Source organism: Lampetra planeri, chromosome 35, assembly GCF_965212315.1.
Source record: "Lampetra planeri chromosome 35, kcLamPlan1.2.h2, whole genome shotgun sequence".
NCBI classification, from domain to species: Eukaryota; Metazoa; Chordata; class Hyperoartia; order Petromyzontiformes; family Petromyzontidae; genus Lampetra; species Lampetra planeri.
Genome location: NC_136141.1, coordinates 2,420,113 through 2,441,769, shown reverse-complemented (window position 1 = coordinate 2,441,769; position 21,657 = coordinate 2,420,113). Strand labels below are relative to the sequence as shown.

At 51.2% G+C, this 21,657-nt stretch overlaps 1 protein-coding gene across 1 annotated transcript in view; it reads right to left on the bottom strand.

Moving 5' to 3' along the window:
• The window catches only part of LOC144730251 (Na(+)/H(+) exchange regulatory cofactor NHE-RF2-like), an 85,791-nt gene that overhangs the window by 9,093 nt on the left and 55,041 nt on the right, over positions 1-21,657 (bottom strand). The window contains exons 2-5 of the mRNA XM_078610900.1: positions 14,905-15,087; positions 8,707-8,860; positions 4,361-4,404; positions 2,875-2,964 (exon numbers count right to left, since the gene is read on the bottom strand). Coding sequence (XP_078467026.1) covers positions 2,875-2,964; positions 4,361-4,404; positions 8,707-8,860; positions 14,905-15,087 — 471 coding nt within the window. The remainder of the gene's footprint in view (positions 1-2,874; positions 2,965-4,360; positions 4,405-8,706; positions 8,861-14,904; positions 15,088-21,657) is intronic.

Below are 21,657 nucleotides of genomic sequence, written 5' to 3'. Positions count from 1 at the left end.
CAGGGGACAGGAGGGGGGGGTTGTCAACGAGGACACGATGGCTCACGGTGACGTGGCTCGGGCCCAACCACCGGGGCTTGGTCGTGTGGCCCGTTTTCAACGGCAGGCACGCAGGGGGACGTGGGAAAAGTTCCGCAGATTAATTAAACATTAGACGCCACACTGCATCGTTCTTTAAACAAGCACCTTATCAATTAATTGTGTTGTTTCCAAACAGCATTTGTCTTTTGTTGTTTGGCAAGAGGCGCAGGAGTACACACTGTGTCCCCTGTGCAAGTCTGGCACTAAATATAGTTTTTTTTTAACTTTTGTATTGAGCCACGATTTTTATGTATTATAGTTTGTTTGTCAAATTATCTCCCGATTGGGTTTAATTGAGCCATGGGCATAGCGATGTGAGATGAAGAAGAAATATCGGCACCGAAGAGAACGGCCCGCAGAAGATGACATTGCAGAACTACTTCTGAAGTCGGTTGAACAGGCCTCTCATTGGAAACACGTGGATTCATTGTTATATACGGTATATGGTCACGTGACAATAGGGGTTTGTCACATGACCATCAACTAAGTATTTAGTAGTCAGAGTGAGAATAAGCTGAATCGAATGATAAAGAAAACAAAACATTTTCGGGTGTCCAATTTGAAGGAAACCACTTGAGCAGTGCACTTTGAAATCTAGAATAACTAATTTCTTTAGAACTGCTTTTTGTGTTTAGTTTGTTGTCCTTCCCCCACGCACCTCCTTGTTGACTACATACAGTGCGAAAAAGGTTCAAAATGCATACATACATACACACAAACAAGATCAATTCCTCCACTTATTAGAAAGTGGTCAGGCCTGACAGCGAATAGGCAGCCAAAGGAGATATTATGCTCAAAGCGGACGTCAACCAGGGAGACGGAGCGGTGACATGCGTTCACGTGCAGGAGCTCGACGGATTGTTGCATTGTGAGAACGTGAAGAACGGTGATGCTTTGGAAAGCCTCTCGTCCAGCAGTGGATAAATCATGGCCAATGACCGTTTGAAAAACAACACATTTTTGTTTCTTATTCACGTGCGTTCGAGACGCATAAAATACGAACGTTCAACTATCAACAGTCTTGGACACGATACGGAGACTTGTTTTTCAAGCACGTGTACTTATCTTGTTACGCCTCCAACGCATTTTTATTACGAACGTACTCGCGACTTGCGTGAGCATCAACACGGAACCCCGTAGCGCGTAGCCTCAAAAGGGTTGGTGTGTTAGAGCGGTCACAAGTCACTGGGCCCAGACCAACAACTTGCACAACACTTATCACCAAAAAAAAAGCCACTCAACACATTCGTCAATAACGCTGTGCAGGCCTTACAGGGAAATAAATCCATAACGGGCGACGTTTCGGGCAATGGCCCTTCTTCAATGGTCACAATGAGAATCTATATTTAGACTGGAGGAATCCGATGAGCTACAAATCTCTTTTCTCACAATGGTTGGTTTCTCTCTGCCCCGACGACAGTGGTGGGCCGCTCTCGACAGCGCCCCCAACAACAACAACGACGACGACGCGTGGAGGAAGAGGACGTTGTGAACGCATCCTCCGTGATTGCCAAGAGGTCGGGGGACTCCAGCCAACTGCGAACATCACCGATGACCGCCCCCGATAGAACCAGGCGCGTTCCGGTGGGACGAGTGAACTTCTCCACTCGGCTGCCCCAATGCAAACACGGCGTACTTTGGTGCAACAAGCGAATTCCACTCTGCCAGCACACCCTGGATGCCGTGGAATGGCTCACAACATAAACAAATAATACAATTGTAGCCCTGTTGCCTTTTTTGTTCAAACGCGGTGTGACAGCGGACGATAGTTCGTCGCGCTCGAGCACGACTGCCAACGTAGTCTCGCCAAAAAAATGATCATTACTTCAATTCACAGTTAACTGAAACCTGTATGCCCGTTGAACTTCTTTCACACCGTACGTAGCCAACCGTGCTAATCGGAGGTGCGGGGGAAGGACAACAAACTTAACACGGAAAGCAGTTCTAAAGAAATAAGTTGTCAATCCAGATGATTTAACAGTGCATTCGCTCCAGTGATTTCCTAATATCGGAAGGAAGAGCGCGTTCCAGACGGCCGCAGAAGCGCATCCGATAAGCGCGCGAAACCTGGATTCGAACTCAAGCTTTCACCGTCGTCTGGTCGAGTGCCCGGGACCACGGGTTTCGTAATAGTCGCAACGCTCATCAATTAAGCCGTGGCTGAAAAGAGGAGAATCGGAAGCGCGGGAAGAGGGCCACCCCCCGCGTGTCCGTGCCTCATTAGTCGGTAATTGCGGTCACGTTAGGGACGCGCAACGCCGCCGCACCGCAGCCAATGCGACCACGGCCCACTGGGCTCATTTAACGAGCGCTCGCTAACGGCACGACCAAAATAGTAACGGAGGTAGTAGCAATAATAAAGCCTTGCGTCGCGGCTACAACCGAAACGAGTACATGACTACGTTGGGGTTCGTAGCGCGAGAGGGGGGGGGGGGACAAGGGGGAGGGGGGGGACAAGGGGGAGGAGGGTGCCCTGGAGGTGGGGTGGGGCGTGTGATGACGGAGATATCTTCCTCCAACAGTGGATTGATCATGGCTGACAATATTGAAGATGATGGTGGTGGAGATGCCTCCATCCAGACGGTGGATTCCCCATGATTTACGATGATGATATAGAATACAGGACACACACACACACGCGCAGGTATCGGACACACATTCGATGGCGGGAGCAAAAACAAACGCCGCTGGGTTCAAGCGCAGCGAACGCGGTGTTATCGACCGGGAGCTGCTCGCAGTCGAGAGAGCCACAGAGAGCTCCTGTGGACACGCGGCTGTGTGAGCGGGGCTCACCGGAGGGGAGTACGGGGAGGGTGGAGAGTCGCCGGGCTGCTTGGGAGACGGAGGCTCGCTGCTGTTATTCTCGGAGAGGCTCCCGTTGGTCTGAACGCCACAGATACAAAGATTCACCACCCCATCCCCCGATGTTAGCCACACAAGACTGTCTTCATACACAGAGTTGTAACGTCTTTGTCTTCCTAGTGGCGATGTTTACACACCGCACCAGGTACTTGTTTGAGGCGGGAATTGAACTCGGATAGCCGGGTTCGTAGCGTAGCGCTAACCGCTACACCACCGCTCCCCACACACACACACGGAGGGTGGGGGGTGGTAAACTATAACTCCCTTTAAGAGAGCACTCGGATACAAGCATGGTGTGTGCAACACAAACATGTGCTTCAGTGTGGATTTCAGTCATGAACGTATTCGGGTCAAAGTGCCTCCCTGTTCAAATTACTACTAGGCTATGTCAATCTCTTTTTTTTTTACCAGTAGTGGAAATTCCTCATTCTTATGGTGCAAAACATTTTTTCCATTGGCTAACCACTGTTGTCTATCAATAAAATCGTTGTTGCTCATTGCATCGAGTCAAAAAGGTTGTTCCCACCCTGCCATGTCCTGTAACCGCCACCACTGCTAACGTCTTGGGCTATCGTCATCCTTGTAGCTCATTGGGGCCTTGCCAGCGGAAATAACGAAAACCCGAGTGCGAGTTCTGTCGATGGGCCGAATCAATTTCTTCCCGGGATTTCAATCCGTAAAATTTTGTTTTGTTAAGTTGAGGCATCCTGGTCACACTGCAAGCTGGATAATACGAATTATAATCGTGAAATCAAGCAATGTTTCTGGGAGTGAGAATTCTTCACTGTTCTCAGGAAGTATTTACCACTGACACAGAAACTATTTGGTGAGAAATTATGGCCCTGTTGGTGAGATGTTAACGACTTCACCAGGCATACAGGAGGTCGTGGGTTCGATCCCGACCCTGACGCCTGTATATTTGGAGTTTGGGTGTCTCTTTTCCCATATTCGTGTGGATTTTTCTCTGGGTCTTCCAGGTTTTCCCCCATACATTTAGAATCAACGTGCTTTTAGAGTCTTTGGCTGCTGTGAATTTCCACTTGATGAGCCACTTGGTTGAGCTAACATTTGTGATAGCCAGGTCACTTCTGAATAAGAGCTCAGCGGGGCCTTACTTGGAAATATCAATAATTATTTAGTTTAATCGGCCAATCGTCTCTTGGCAGTCCATCACGCGAGATACTGCTTTTGTGGGGAGTCGGCAGCGGTCGGTGTCGCGAGGACGGGTGAGCCCGAACAAAAGGAACACGAAATTTTCACCGCTAGCTCGGTACCATCACCGACGAAGACAGACACCACCACTGCCGCAACCACCACCACCACCGCCCCCCGCCCCACGCTCATTTGAGCAGGGAAAACGCTTGGCCTCGGCAGGCCGTGTGAGCTCGGCGACGCCGTAGATAAACGAGTTGCGTACCCGGCTCTTCGGCGTCCCGTTCGGCAGGGGCTGTGGCAAGGGACCTGAGAAATTAAAAAGCACAAAAAAAACAGGAGGTGAAGCGCGGCGATGAAACGCGACGGCGTTAAGTTGGTTTAACACGTAGTAGGCTTTCGCGACCAATATGGTTCATAATAAAGGTTATTGGGTGACATCGTGTAAGTATAAATGTTGTGTCGTAACCCTCCACTACCCGAAACAGCCAGTAAGGTTTGTCACGTAAACAATGTGCCAATTCGTTACGACTACAGCCCACTGGTATGTTGGAGAATAAATCCACAACATTTACAATTTGAGTATTATGACGTTTCGCTGGTAATTACATCAAGCATCATCGGGCGATTTGCCAGAATGGTTAAGTTTGTGGCGGCCGCGCGCCATGCCACTCTCCGCGATGTTCTCAGCGTGTCCGGCCCGCCGATGTCCGACGTTTCGCCAGCGAAGCTCCCAGCGCAAGCGAAACGTCACGCATCGTGCCAAACAACTCGGGTTCAGAATCTTTATTTTAGACTGGAGGAGGAATCCGATGATCTACGACGATTTTTTTTTCCACAGATGTCCAGTAGGGCCACGGGGTCAGCAAGTTACAGCAGCAGACAAGTCGAAACAACGACAGGAGTGCAACATAGAGAAAAAATTGTACGCAAGTCACGAAATTGAAATAGTTAATAAACAATTAAACTTTTCATGTAACTCCGATTTATGACGCTTGGGCCAGGCAGCAAGGCGGCGTTGTGCAACACGGCGCAGGAACACGCACAGCGGACGACCTCCCCCCCCCACTCCACTCCCACAACCGCGATGGACCCTGTGTTGCCAATAAATGCAAAAGGTACCGGGCAGAGGGGGGGCCGGAGGGGAGCGAGCAGGGGGGCAGCGGGGGGGGGAGTAGGGGGGGGGGACGCGGTGGGGGGAATGGGGAGGGAGCGGGGGGGGGTGGGGGTGCAAATGCGCAGGACGCCAAGCAGGGGGAGCGCCGGCGGGTCGCATTCTCCCCGAAGCGAGAGCGACAGAGCGCCGCTTGTTTTCCCCACATCAACCCGTGCCACCCTGTCACACCCCCTCTCCCTCCCAACACCACGCGCAGCCACCCCCGCCACTCAAGAGGCTTTGGATCAAAAAGGGGGGAAAAAAATCATAATTACGCGCGTGAAGGCTCTGCTTTGTTCGAGAACGATACTTTGCTGCAAATAAATAAATAAGCAAGGCTTAAAACCACCCCCGCCGCCGCCGAAACGCGCTGCGCAGGGCGAGGGGAGGCCTCGTGATGGCGAGCGGGGCCGTGAGCGGCTTGCAAGGGTTTGGCGATGGGGCAGCTGATGCGATCCTATTTTCTGCGCTCAACTGACCCCAACGGGACAGAACAGTTGCTCGTTGCGTGCGTGCAGTGTCTCGCGCCGTTAAGTAACCGCTCGGGAGTCAATGGCAAACGCGATATTGTTGGAGGCTCATCGCAACACACGGACCAATTATGTTGAGGAACATTTGTGGGTGGTTATATTACATTCTCTTGCGTGCGGAAATATGTTCAGGAGCTAAATATCAATGTTGGTCCGCTAGCCATGAAGCGGCTTCAGGAGAGAGATAGAATTCGTGTAGCTTTGCCATTCCTCCTCCATTGAAGAGGCGTGCAGACTGCAGTGGTTCAACTCTGTGGTTCTGTAGTTTGGGTTGCATGGCCACAGTTGCGCACAACTGCAGATTGCCCTTCATTTGTCGTTTATAAAGGAGATGTACACGCATCGGCCTAAACTAAAACTAAACCATTTTTTTGTATTCTTGGTTCTTTCGGTAAAGTCATGTAGAAGGGAAATAATAAAATAATAAAAATAAAACATAATAAAATAGTGAGAATTATTATATAAGAATATTATTTTATTTTATTATTTTATAATGTTTTATTTTTATTATTTTATTATTTCCCTTCTAAGTGACTTTACCGAGAGAACCAAGAAGATGAATCCCTGCAGTCACGAAAGCTTTAAATCGAACTTAAATTTTTTTGTATTTTATCAGGTCAGGCCCACTGAGTTATAGGAGCTCTATTTCAGAAGCGAAATGGCCACAGATGATAGCTCAACAAAAGTGGATGATCATCACGTGGAAATTCTATGCAGCCAAATACTCGGAGACGCGTGATGCTGATTCTCGATGTGGAGGGGAACCCTGGTGATGTACTTGGTGGGACGCGGCCCGAACCCTTTCCCGCTCCGATGACGTACGTGTAGGCCATCGGAACAGAACACGAAGGAAAACTAAGATTAAAATGACTTTCTCTGTACCGAGGCTCCCACAAGGCCATGCGGGAGGGCGTGTGGCACAGTTTGGCACGCCAGCTATCAAAGATCAGCGGTCGTGTTGCTACGGTTCTCTGCGGTGAGCGCAATGTCTTCACAAACAATGGCGCTACGCCTCTCTAAATAATATTCACGCTGACCCCTCGTGCCTTCCGAGAATCGGCGGCGAACGGGACCCACCCTGAAACTTGCAGTCGCCTTGAACGGAAATGGGTTAAACACAACCGATACCATCATCTCGGTGAAATGGGCGTCGTTAATTCGAATCCAGATATGATCAGCAGAGCTACATTTGTGGGTAGCAATCATCATAATATTCGCAGGGCTTTGTCAATCCACTGCTGGATTAAAGAACACCCTGTACGCTTATTGCCATTTCTTTCGTCCTGAACCAAGTTATTCACAGCGTCACGTGAGGGCGCTTCCATCTGAAACTTGGGATTGGCGAAACACAAGCCGGACATATGAGTGGGATAAAACTTAATGACCTCATATTTTGCTAATGACGTCGTTACTACTATTACTACTGTGTATAACGCCCAAAGGAAATGAACGGCAGGAAGCGTAAGGACTTTAAGAGAGGAGGCTGCAAAGATGGGCGCCACCGTGGCGAGATGTTATCTCCCTCGCCTGGTATGCAGGAGGTCATGGGTTCGATCCCTAACCTGACACCTGTATCTTTTGAGCTTGCATGTTTGTATCCCCGTGGTCACGTGGATATTTCTCCGGGTCCTCCGGGTCCCCGCCCCCTGCCGCCCCCACATTTTTAATCAACACGTGTTCAAGAGCATTTGGCTGCTAGACATTTCCACGTGATAAGCCACTTCTCGGTGGGTCATCGTTTGTGACAGCCAGGTCCGCTTCTCAATGAGAGCTATAGAGCTCAGTGGGCCTCGCCTGGTAACATATAATATAGTAGAAATAAAAATGCTCAGAAAGAATGCGAGCAAAGCAGAGGTTCACGTACGGCGGGTGCTCTTGGCCAACGGGAGGCGTCCGTCAAGATGCGACGCAACGGGAAAACAACGGAATGAGAGAGATCGCGGGACAGCTGCTGAAGGTGGACTCCGGGTTCTGAACTAAAGAGGTGGACGAGAGCGAGGTGGAGCGCTTGTGAACGGCCGGCCTTGACGAATCAATTTGCATTGGCGGCTATTATTATTATGATTATTAATGCCGGCACGTTCGACTGTTTCGTGCTCTGAGCGCTTCACGTTTGGCAGGGTTTGTTTAACGCTGGGCTACGCGCCCGCACCCCCCCCCCTTCCCCCCCGCAACCCCACGCCAACTGAAACTTCACCCCACACCTCAGAGCTCAATTAAACTAACGACCGCCTTGAGGATGCGAGAATGTGAAAACAACAACGCGTTAATGAGCCCATCGGAAACTCCCAGGACGCTCCTCTCGCACACAACGAGCCATCGCAGCCGGAGCACAACGGCGGAGATGTGTGTGGCGAGGTGGCGAGGTTGCGACGTGGCTCGGTAACAAAGAGGTGAGTTGGTGAGTTGGTGACATGGCGAGGTAGTGAGGTGGTGAGGCGACGAGGTGACAAGAGTTGATGAGGTGGTGCCTGGCATGGTGATGCCCTGCTCCACAGGTGTGCGTGTGCACACTGTGGCAGTTTTGGAAGCAAGGTTTGAGGCAGGTGAGTACTTGCCTGGGAGATTGTCTGGCAATACCAGGCGGTGAGGTACGGCGAGGTGAGTGCATATCGGTGCGTTGTGGCGAGTTGTGGCGAGTGTGTACACTCTGCTGAAGGGAGGTGAATTTGTACTGATGAGGTCTCGTGAGATGAGTGTGCCGGTGAGTTGTGATGAGGTGTGTACCTGTGAGATGAGGTGAGGTGAGTGTGTACCTGTGAGCTGTGGTGAGGTGAGTGAGTTGTGGCGAGTGAGTTACAGTCAGCTGCGGTGAGTGTGGACCGGTAAGTTGAGATACGCTGCGGTGGTGAGCTGCGGTGGTGAGCTGTGAAGGTGCACTGCGGTGGTGAGCTGCATTGGTGAGCCGCGGCGGTGAGCGCATACCGGCGATGTGAGCGGGGCAGGGGGACACGCCGCAGCGGCGGAAGAACTCGTCCGCCGGGGGGTCGACCACGAGCAGCCGCGTCTCGTCCCCGCCGGCCTTGATCAGCGACACCACCTCGCTGTGCCGCTTCACCTCGATGTTCACCCCGTTCACCTGCAGCACCACCACCACCACAACACACGGGTTCAATCGGCCTGCAACGCGTCGTCGTCACCGTCACCGTGCGGCAGCGCAGTGGCAACACTCGCGCCTCGCGGCAGGGAAGGCCCGGGTTTGATTGCCGACCCGGGCGCCCTTCATACCTCCGGGCCTATGACGCGAGCACTGCTTTGCGGGGCGTCGTCAACCAGTAGAGATTGCCAGGCTATTGGAGAGCGCCGGTGCCGTTGCCAAGTTGAGCAGTGAGACTCCTCGGGCTTAAAATTAGAATCGTAAGAGGAGGTCGGATAACTCACGGGCTGCGGCACTGGAGGCAGCGCCGCTGCGAAGCTGGGTTCCAATCTGCGCCTGAGCCACCAATTTGGTGGCATACCCGTGGAGAATTTCCGGTAACCGGTGACCAATAAAACTTGGGGGGTTTTTATCCCCTTAATTTGGCAAAATTCCAGCTCTGAACGCAATTAAAATAATAACAATAATAAAACCTCGGTTTGACTGCCATGCAACAAAACATCCCTCTATGAAGCGGCACCACGTGGGACAGCGCAGTGCCACTGAGCGCGGGTACGAGGTCGCTTTGAAGGGGCCTCAGAGCCAGTCCTGTGACATCTTCTTCACTTTGAAGGGGTCATAGAACCAGTTCTGTGACATTTTCTTCACATTGCAGAGGCCTCAGAACCAGTTCTGTGACAGCTTCTTCACTCAGAGCCGGTTCTGTGACATCTTCTTTACTTTGAAGGGGTCTTAGAACCAGTTTTGTGACATTTTCTTCACATTGCAGGGGCCTCAGAACCAGTTCTGTGACATTTTCTTCCGCGGGCAGATCTCCGGCACGGGCCGGCGGCGCAGCATCGCTCCGCGCGAGTTCCGAATCGGACACGTCGCACATCACCCCCTCACGACGCGCGACCGAGACAGAACAAAGCGGAATAAACTTAAACTCACAAGAAAATCTACACGTCAGCGATATTCAACGAAAGACGCCGCGGTCATCGTTCGGCGCGCTTCGTCCGGGAGTTGAACATCTCCGCTACCTCCTCGCTCATGAGGTGGTTGGACCGAGCAGGCCACCCCCCAAACCACCCCACCCGCGCTATTTTCGGAGCGGCAGTTTTGGCAGCTGCGGGCAAAATGAAAATAATCGCGGGCAGACTTTGGTGCTAAATGTGGTGGCGGCGGAGATGAGTGCCGACGGAAAGGGGGGGGTGGCGTTCACGCAAACGCGCGGGTGAAATTAAACGCCGGGACATCACCTGTGCTCGCACTAGAGAGCGCTGCGGCCATGAAACTCGCATCCGTGTCTCTGTCTCTATGCGTCTGTGTCTCTGTGTCTCTGTGCATCTGTGCCTCTCTGTGCAACTGTGCCTCTGTGTCCGTGTGTGTCTATGTGGGGAGCGGTAGTGTAGCGGTTAGCGTGCTGCACTATGAACCCGGCGACCCGAGTTCGATTCCCGCTCACGGCCAACACCAGTGGCGATTATCTGAACCGGTCCTGGGCCTCCCCTAGGTCGACTCCGCCTCAAATGAGTACCTGCTCCGGTGTGTAAACATCACCACTAGGGAGACAAAGGCGGTCGGGCGTGGTGCTGGCCACCCACCCCCTCGTGTACCGTTGCGGCCTTCATAGGTGCTCGCTAACAGCACTTGCCCCTACAGTCTGTTAAGGCTATATGGGGGATCTTTATCTTTGTCTATGTCTGGGCAACAGCAGAGCAGCGGTTAGCGCTACGCTGCGCCACGAACCCGGCGGCCCGAGTTCAATTCCCGCTCACGGTCAACACCAGTGACGAATATCCGAACAAGTAATGGGCCTCCCCCGTAGGTCGACTGAGCCGAAAAGGAGTACCTGGTGTGGTGTGGAAACGTCGCTACTCGGGGACAAAGAACTAAGACCCATATCACAAAGAGATAGGGGCCTTACCTGTAACATCTGACAATTCAGGACCATTGATTCAAGCAAGCCCGACTCTGCTGATGAGACCACTGTGCGTCGAAACTCGTCCAGAGTTTGCTTGTATTCAATCGTTGCTGATGAAATGACACACTCCCAGAAGGCCGTGCGGCCGAAGAGTTGCACAACGAACACTTTCATCGTTATTTTACGCGCAGAGACGGATACGTGGAGCATCGTCCGCATGTCGACTCTGCTGCCTGGGCGTCTGTCGGCAACGCTCGGGGCACCACGCGCGCACTCTGCAGCGAACAGAATCTCGCCGCGACGCGTTTGCGAGAGCCATCTCCCCGTCGCCCCCCCACCTCCACTCCGGGGGCTGGCACAGCCGGCGCTTGTTTTTCGGGAGAGAAGCGCCGCGCACGGCACATCGTGGGGAGCAAAAAGGGTCCGCAGCGGTTCCCCACACACGCGCACGTGGAAGACACTTCGGAATTTGCTGGAAATGCCGGAGGCTCCGATCACCACATTTTAGGCATTCGCCTGCAACTCCCCTCGATTCGAACGCCTTTTGTGCCATCGGCCCCACGCCACGAGATGGAAATCTCGCGGAGGAGTGCAATGCACCGCGATCGAGAGCGGCCCACCAGAAGTGGATATCACACAACTACATCGGGAGATCCCTCGCAAGGGTTCTCAACTTTTAAGAGTCAGTTTAAATCACCATCATCATCAGACACCGTCATCATTATCATCGTGGGCATTAGCATCATCTTCTGCAACAACTAGGCCACCGCCACCATCGTAATCGCCATCATCACCACCACCACCATCATCATCGGTCTCCCCCAGTGTTGGTGGCGTGAGGCTGCACCACTTTGTGAGAAGCAGTCAACAAAAGGTTGTTTTTTTTTGTTTGCCCGATGGCCACCCTGGGTCCCCTGCCATGTGAATGCGGGAATTTCCACCACCTGTTTCTACTCAATTAAACTTTTCGTGAAAAAGCCGGATACATAAAACGGCATTGGCAGTGGTGCACGACCACACGTAATAAAAAAAAGGCCAAAGCACATTCGTCAATAACACTGTGGCAGTAAACGGGCAAAGAATACATATAATAGGCAACGCTTGGGGCAATGGCCCTTGGACTTCACCGGAGACATTTCCCGACACGTCGCCTATTATATGTGTCTTCTCCAATTTATGGCCACGGTGTTATTGATGAGCACGTGTTTGAGTGTTTTGGTCTTTCTGGCTTAGCAACGTTGAGCAGTGGCGCCCTGGAGAGGAGCTCCCTTCTTCACTCTGCTGCCTGGATATAAAACTGATGAACACATTGGTCGGCGAGATCACCGATGCTGGTCTTCAGGACTTCAAATGCCGAGCACGCATCTCCTAACTACGCCGCACGCCTTGTGGGACTTCTGAGTCTTTGAGCTGCAGTGAACCGATGATTATGCCGATTTACATGTGCTAATGTCTGTTATGGCTATTGTACACAATTGCACTCAATTAAAAAAACAATCGTAGTGGCTTCTCCCTCTTCCTTGCCAGGTCAGTTTTTTTGCCGTTGTCGTCGTTGCCGGTTTCAGTCCAAACCCACGGCGACGATCCTGGCAATGGGGCGATCCTGGCAACGCGGCTGCTGATCGGAGGCTTTTTTTTTTAAATGGACGGCGGTCGACACAGACCGTTGGCCAAGGGTGAATTTTTATTATTAACCGTGAAACCAGAGCCAAGGCGGCCCAGTTAGAGCCGCCTAAACATTTACTGAGCAAAGGGCGGGGGGGGGACACGGGGGCGGCACGTGGGCACGCTAGCCAAGGTGTTCTTCAACCTCTCACGCTTATCCAAGAAGCACTGACACATACTAATCTGCCGACTTCACCGGCCTGCACTGACACATACTAATCTGCCGACTTAACCGGCCTATCCTACCAACCTACAAACCGTTTCTACCCTATAATTACCTACCAATCTGCCAGTCTACTTGTCAACAAATTAAATCTCTGTTTACAATTTTCCAATCTTCATGCGCTATCAATCTATCTACCATACCACCTGCAAAAATATATACCTAGCCTGCCAACAACACGATCCTTTCATGGACTCACCTCCACCCACTCTCCCCTCTCGTCTCACTCTACTCCCCTCCACGCACTCTCCCGCCTCTCCCCTCTCATCTCACTCTACTCCCCTCCACAGTCGCTCTCCATTACAGCAAGCAAAACCTTCTACCGAAGGCACCCGTCAGCCTCTTATTAGTAGGAGGTCGCTTCCTTTGCTGCTGCTGCTGCTGCCCTCGTGGTCCTGAATCCACGTCCCCGACCATCTGATCTGTCGGGTTCCTTTTGCTGTTCAAGTCCAGGTGGCTCTCGCCCCCTTCCTATCCTCCTCCGCTATCGACCGATTCTATTTCTCTTTCTCTCTCTCTGAACGACGTGTCGTCAATTTCAGCTTCACTGTCTGGCTTCCCTATCTGCTGTGAAACCATCTGCCCCATCTACCCCTACCCAGGACACCCTTCAAATTCATCCCTCTACTTTCCGCGGCTCTCAAAAGACGTGTGCGCTCATTCCTGTGCGGTGTCTTTGCCGTGCGATTGCACTTAGATGGCGTGTGCATCGACAATGCACTCTGACGATGAACATTGCACAGGATACATCTTTCATGGGACACATCGCGTAACGACTTTATGAAACTGCTTGGGGTCATATGGCAAAGAGTTGTATTCCAGTGGACATCCTTGCCCCCCATCACAAGAATGTGGAATGTCCACCGTTGGCTTGAGTGACGGACTATGCAGGCACACATTACACACCGACTGACACACATCAAAGACAAAGACAAAAACATGACTGATACGAGACGAACATCACAGGCAAATGGACCAAAAGACCAATATTACATACACGAACACATAAGTACAGACTGATCTTACGGACATCATATGAAACAGACTAGATGGAAATCTATCACAGACAAATATACCGCTGGATGGAGAAACGCACGGGGCCACGGCAAATGCCGATAACCATCTAAATTCTTTACCTACGAGCAGTGCCGTTGTGTTTTGTTAACTGTTTCGAGTTAACCAGAGCTGCCAATTTTCACCGGAGTTCAGAGTTCAGCTTCGTCTAGACTCATTTTCACAGGTCCCATCGCGGGGCATCTCTGGGGAGATAATTTTTTCAAGACAAGATTCGTATCTCGAGGCGAAGATTTCATTTTCTGGCAGGCTCTCTCTCTCCCCCGCTCTCCCTTTCCAGAGCACAACATCAATGCGGTAACAAAAAAAATCCTGGCCTCTCCAGACGTCAAGTGGAGAAAGGAGCTTTACTATTAAATTTAAAAGGAATAAAATTGCGACTTTAAACAAAAATATCCGAGGCTCTTGGCTCGTCTTCACCCTGGCGCATTTACAGAACTCTGCAAAGGCCTGAAATTCCCATAATGCTTTGAACTGCTGATTTTTTTCTTCACCGAACGTACACAGCTTAAACAAACTCCTACAACTCCGACAAGAGCTAGTGGATCGCAAAATGACCAGGATTTGTCCGAGACAGCCACCTGTAACGAAACGAGGTGGCGAACAACAAAACACATTCAGCGACATTTCGGGGCAGTGGGTAAACAACAAACAAACAGAAAAACCTCAACAGCTCCGTCGACAACACCGCGGATGAGTGCTCCCGCAGGGCCGGGTACCCGATACCTGTACCCTACCCGATACCCGGCTACCCATACCCGGCTGGGTACGGGTACGGGTAGCCGTTTGCGAGCCTGGTGCGGCCGGGTACGGGTACGGGTAGCCGGGTGGGCCGTGAGTCACTGGTGAGTAACCGTTTGTCGCTCATTTCCCTACGTCTTGTCTCTTCTCACAATTCAAGTTCCTAGAATCAACCCACCCGCGTCTGCAACATGGCTTCATCCCAGAGGTCGCAATCGGGTACCCGTACCCTACCCGATACCCGGCCGGGTATGGGTATCCGGGTATCGGGTAGGGTACGGGTACGGGTACCCGTTTGCGACCCTGGTGCGGCCGGGTACGGGTAAGGAATCAAAACCCGTTTGCGAGCTCTGGCCACGCGTCTCGTTTGTTGGCGCCGCACTGTTGAGGCGGGGAGGGGGTGTTCACGAGCCGCACCTCGACGATGCGGTCCTGGGGCAGCAGGCCGGCGAGCTGTGCGGGGGAGCCGTCGTCGACGGCGCGGATGAACTGGCCCGGTTTGCTCTTCTCGCTGTGCAAGTTGAAGCCGTAGCCGCCGGGGCCCTTCACCATGTGGCAGAGGCGCGGCCTCGGCTCGACGGGCGTCCCCGGAGAGGACACCTGTGGGGGGAAGATCCAACGTTCGTCGTCAGCTTTTTCGTCGTTGTTAACGTCATCGTCAGCATCGTCGTCAGCGTCGTCGTTGACGTCATCGTCAACATCGTCCTCGTTGACATCGTCGTCGTTGACATCGTCGTCAACATCATCGTCAACATCGTCGTCGTTGACATCGTCGTCAACATCGTCGTCAGCATTGTTGTCGTCGTTAACGTCGTCATCGTCAGCAGAGTTGTCGTCGTGGTGGTCATCTTTATCGGCACTGTCGTTACGATCGTCGTCGTCGTTTAATATCGTTGCCATCGCCAGTGTTACGATCGTCGTCATAACGTCGTCATCTTCATCAGTGTCAAAATACACCGTCAATCATCGTCTTCATTGTCGCCACCGTCATCATGATCGGCAAGGTCATCGTTAATATTGTTGTCATCCTCATCGTTTTCATCGTCATCACAATTTTAATCCTTATCATCATCGTCATCATGTTCTTATGTCATCATCATCATCATAAAAATAGACTGTCATCATCATAATCTTCAAGATCATCATCATCATCATCTCTCATTATCATCAATATCAGTAGCAGCATTTACACAAAATTATCATCATCATCATCATCATCACATACTGGAGGACTCTTCTTATCCACAGCCCGATCACCCGTGACACCTATTATCCGCGGGTGTTAAAGCCTGCGAGAACCCCCATTGACCATCCTGTTATCCGCAAATTATTCCCAAAGTTCATCAAGGGAATGGTGTGCAGTCACCCCACCCGCGGTTGATTTAGCGGATGAGTGACGCAAAGTCGCGGATAACCCTGCAGATGACAGGACCCTACGATATTTATCACCAAGTGTATCGCCGTGGAGAGGAGTTATCCTGAATCTCGAGGTTATCCCAAAAAAATATGTAAATCATCATCATCATCCATAATATAGGTTGTTGGGTTAGATCGCGTAAATAAATTAACGTGTCGTTAAACCCGCCACCACCCGACACATTACGGTTTTGCCATGTAAAACAGGACTTGCCAATTCGTCACTAGTACAGCACTAGTGGGTAGTGTATAGTGTAGTACACTAGTACAGCGCCACCGGTGTGTTGGAGAGCCAAGCCACAACATTTACAATCTGATTGCGACGTTTCGCCGGTAATCACAACCAGCTCCACCATTTTCTGGTTTGAAGAAAAAAGTATCCTCCCCGTCGAGGTTCGTCAGTTTAACACGGAGGCTTTCGCGACCAATACCATCGGTGTATTGAAGAACGCTGGCGAAGACAGCGGCAGAATGTGGACATCCAAGAATTAAAGAAAATCATTCGAGGACCCAAACGTCATCGCACCGTCTCGCTTCGACATTGCCCGAAGGCACCGGTGGTGTCACCATCGACCACGTGAGAACATCACACCACCACCTCTCGTGCAAATTGAACATTGTCCACAGAAATTCCATTCCTCAAACATTCACAGGCCAATGTCTAACCCCTGTCAAACATTACAAACATCGGGTGGCAACATCAGGGGTTAACACGTTTAATAAATAACAGTTTAAGTCAACATTAAAAGTATTTTTTTTCCTATCACTCAGGAGACGAAGATTTCAATGTTTGGACCGATATCCTATCTTTAGGGAACATATCCTGAACAATCTAACTTCTTGATGGTCAGTAGGCTGAAACGCTTACATCTTTGCAACCCAAAAAACCCACAGCTCTTATCTTTAAGCTATGCACTTAGGATGACAGCCCTGGACTCACCTACGTAATTTTTTACGAGAGAAAAAAAAGACTTTAAAATTACAATCAAGCCATCGATAATGATTGTCCAGTGACTATAAATGTGTCATTAAAGCAGCACCACCCGACAAAGCCAATTGGTAAGGTTTGTCACGTCAACAAAATGCACCAATTCATTGCTTGTTCAGCCCACCGGTGTCTCGGACAGTAAATCCACAACGTTTACAATCTAAGTACCGTGACGTTTCGCTGGTAATTACATTCATCTTCCTGGTGGCTTCCACACAGCAGTGCGCAGCCGATGAAAAGATAATGCTGCCCGACTGACTCCGAGTGAGACCTCTGCTGTCAAACCGGATGCTGGTCACGAGCAAAAAGGGACACGCCAAGTGAAGTATGTTTAGCAAAACTCCCATAACCAAGATGGCATTCGGGAGACGTTTGGCCATCAGTGTATTGAAGAACGCTGGCGAAGAGAGCAGAAGAATGTGGACGCGTCGAGAACCCAAACGTCCCCGCACCGTCCGACTTCGAGATTGCCCAAAGACGCCGGCGGTGGAACCATCGACCGCGTCAGAACACCGACAGGTCGATGCGCACGTCTCCGTCACGAATGGACAATTATGGACACAAGCCACAGTAGCGCGTGCGATTGTGGCCATGCGGCCCAAACTATGGACGGCAAAAGTAAACCCACTGTGGCCTGCGAGCTCCTTCAACGGAGGAGGAATGGCAAAAGTTTAAAAAAAACTTTCTCTCTCCTGAATCCCGCTCGTCGTGACCAGCAGCAGACCTCGACATTGGCATTTAGCTCGTGAATATATTGCCACGCGCAAGAATAGAACAGAACTGACAAAAAGGCTGAACTTTTACATATAATTATTATTATTATGCATGTTAGGAACGGACATGTGACTGTTCAGTGCACTTCAGTGAACTTGTTTACAGCGAGGGAGCCGAAATGTGCACATCTGACAGGACAGGCGCTGTGCTGGGCTCAGCGCTTAGCTCAGTAATGACGGCAATTTCCCCCTTTGCCCACGAGCGGCACGTACCGCCACGGGGGAATTTGCGAAAGCTGGATACAACGTTGGGTGGTAACAGAGGAGCGAAGGATGTGTTTTTTTCCCCCTTCTTTCTTTTATAATGCAAGTGAAAATATTGAGATAAGAAAAAAATAGCTGGAGTGGCAGAGTAGCTACGGACAGCGCACTGCGCTAAAAGCATCGGCCCACTTGAGTTCAATTCCCGGCCACGGCTAACAAATAACTGTTCAGTGCACTCATTAACAGCGAGGGAGAGAAATGTGCACCGTGTTGGCGAGATGTTAACGACCCCGTCTGGTATGGAGGAGGTTGTGGGTTCGATCCCGACCCTGACTCCGGTCTATTCGGAGTTTGCGTGTTCTCCCCGCGGTCGCGTGGATTGTTCTCCAGGTCCTCCGGTTTTGCCTTCCACATTTAGAATCAACGTGCGTTCAAAGTATTTGGCTGCTATAAATGTCCACGTGATAAGCCACTTCCTTGAGCTGTCGTTTGCAGCCAGGTCGCTTCTGAAAAAGAACTACATAGCTCAGTGGGCCTTACCTGGTAAAATAAAAATAGTAGCAGCTGTGGCAAGTGTGGATTGAACCTGAACCTGTGCAGTAGCTATGGCCTCACTGGCCTAGGTGAACTTGCCCTGAAGTGAGGACCTGGTGTGGTGTGTAAACATCGCCACTGGGGAGACAAAGGCAGCCGGGCGTGGCGCTGGCCACCCCTCCCCTCGTGTGCTGTAACCACCTTCAAAAGGTGCTCACTAACAGCACTTGCCCCAACAGTGAGGCTATACGGGGCATCTTTGTCTTTTTGTACGTGTGGGATGTGGGTGTGTGGTATGTGTGTGGGGGGTGTGTGTCCACTGGGGAGTACGCCGAGGTGTGTGTGGGAGGTTGTGTATGTGTGTGGGCGTGCGTGCGTTTCACACGTACAAATCGTGCCGAACATATTAAGCATTTTTTTAAATATTTAAAGTAATGAATGTTTCGTAAAACTGCCATTTGCATCACTAGATTCAGTGCTGCCCTATCTTCAGAGAATCAACAAACAATGATACTAAACGACGGCAAGGTGAGACTTGCGATTGTATTTCTATCTCGAGACCAAGTCGATGCAGACTCACAGAGCATCGAGAGGATCAACGATGGGACAACGTCGACTGGTTCGTGGGCCCACCACTGATCGCAAAGCACACGCCCGGTTGCCCCTCACTCATCCGGGCTTCTATCCGCAGAGCCCACGGCTCCCAAGAGGAATGTTCCGGGTTGGAAACCCGGTGTGGGTTGGGAGGTTAACTCAGCCCTTTCAATTTCCTCTCCAAAAATTTTTTGTCAAGAGCTGTAGTGGAGCATTCTGGGTATCTAAAAAAAACAAGTGAACCGACTTGCGTGCGGAGAGATGTGGAACACGACTAAACGAGAATGTATTTATTTAAAAGGAGTACGTATCAGCAAATCTTGATCGTATTACCCAGGAGGGGGGTGGGTTTACAACCGCACGTGGCAGTCAAACCGATAGAGTTTAAAATCTCAGAGCTGGAACACGGCCAAATGAAAATGGGGAGAAAAAAAAACAACGAATGTCATCACGATGAGTTTCGCTTGTGTACGGCACTGGCGACTGGACCAACACCATCACTGTACACTTGAGCAACCCGGTTCAGCCACGGGCAGCGGCTCAAAACCCCAGATTCCAACCCAGGCCCCCCTCAGTGTTGCCCGCTCGGTTCTTTGACCCCTGGCCCAAAGCCAGCCACCTTCTGAGAGAGAGAGAGAGCACGCGTGGTGGTTTAAATGTTGCGAGTCTTAGGAGGAAACCGGGCATTCCGCAGGCATGGCAGGCTTTCCTCTGACCTCCGGGGCAGTTTCATTCCTGTCTCTGAGCGATGCACACCCCAGCCTCGCAACGTGGCCGAGCTGATGCTGCGACGACCACGAATTTAAAGGCAATCGTTTGTTACATTTTACCGGCACCGTGGCTGTGCGAGCGATAAGTCAAAAGTGTCAGGCGTGGCGGCTCATGCGCCCACCTGCAGTTCGCCCAGCGTGCCACTGGCGAGGCTTGTGGCGTGCTGGTGGGCAAATTCGACGATTTTACGATGTTATGCTCCCTGTACGCCCCGGCTGCCCAGTGCGGTGAAGTATGATCACATGACCCTCAACCCCCGCCTCGGATCCACATGGCGTGGGGAAGCCCTTATCCAGCAGTGGATTTACAAAGGGCTGTACGTGTACAATGAGCAATTTTGAGATGAATCATCCAGTGTTAATTATACTTGGGTATAGAATGTCAACCAATTCAGAGAAGGGATCATTTGTCCACCTTTCTTGGTAAGGGAAAAATGTTTGCTTGTCACACTGGTGGTGATGAAGTTAATGTACGTGTAAAACCATTAGCCTATTCCATAAATAAGCCATATTTTCCAGGGATTATTTGGTAACGGTGAAGTGGTGGTGATAAGTGATGGGTGGTGACTGTGGCTGTATTAGCGTGGATAAAGGTGGCGACTGTAGTATTGGTGGGTGTAGGTAGGTCAAAGTGACGTGAGTGGTGGTGATGGCGAAAAATGTGGTATTTGAAATGGTGGAGGTGGAAGTGGTGATGATGATGGTGGTGGTGGCGATGATACTATTGTTGACGACAATTATGCAATTTTTTATACAACAATGACGATGGTGGAGGTGGGAATGATGGATGGCTGTAGTGGTGGATGCAGTGGCAGTCGGAGTGCCCGTTCAGTGTCCAGTGTTGTTTGGGGGACGGCACCACGATCCTGAAACCGTATCGTAGCCTCTCCACCGTTCGGTTGCTATGCTCACGAGGGGGCGGCCCACACCACATCCGAGCGTGCCTCCCCCACCCATGCGTGCGGCTCTCAAGCCCTCCGGCAGAGTGTTCCCAAGTGCTCGCTGTCCCCGCTTGAGCGCTCACCGTGACTCACCGTGGGGCGGGGGGGGCGGGGGGGCAGAAGGATGCCGGGCAGCAGCGTGGCAGTGACCGGAGCGGCAGCGGTCAGCAACGGGACCAAGCTCGCTCACTCGTACGTGAAAAGGAAACCCACAAGGGGACTATCCGAGAGGATTACGGATGATTGCGGTTCAACCCGAAGCCGTCGTCAAACCGTCCTCGGCTTCAAGGAGCCGCCTGACCCCAACGCGGGAAGTGAATGCACACACGCCAACGCAAGACGGCCCGTGGGCGCGCGGATTGTTAAACATCAGGGGAGGCGTGTGGATGGTACTGGAGAGGTCCATCACCGCACCAAAGATGCCGTGTGCGAGCGGACACGGTGGTTAAAAAAAAAAGCGTGGGCAGGCCGCGGGAAAAAAAGTGGATAAAAAAATTAAAGTACACACGATTTGAATGCCAATATGAAAAAAACTCACAACACTGTTCCACAAAAGGAAAAAAATATATAATTGGCAATACCTCAGGCAATGGGCCCCCCATCGTATCACATGATACGATGGGGGGCCTATTGAGGGGGGTGGGGTGGGGGGGGGGCATTTCGCAAGGCGTCGCCCATTATAAACTTAATTTTTGGGGCAGTGCTGCTGATGAATGTGAATTATTTTTTTGTTCATTATGTTTGTGCACCACCGCCAACGCAGCAGCATCATCATCATCACCGAATACATTAATTTCAAAATGTAAATGTGGATGATTCTGATCATCCATATTGGCCTCGCATGTCCGGCTCCCGGGTGTAAATTGTAGCGTGGCTGTAGATCTGCATGGTGCACGAGAGGAGTGCAAATTGGCCAATTTCCCTCAAGTCTCACACGAAACAAACAGGGC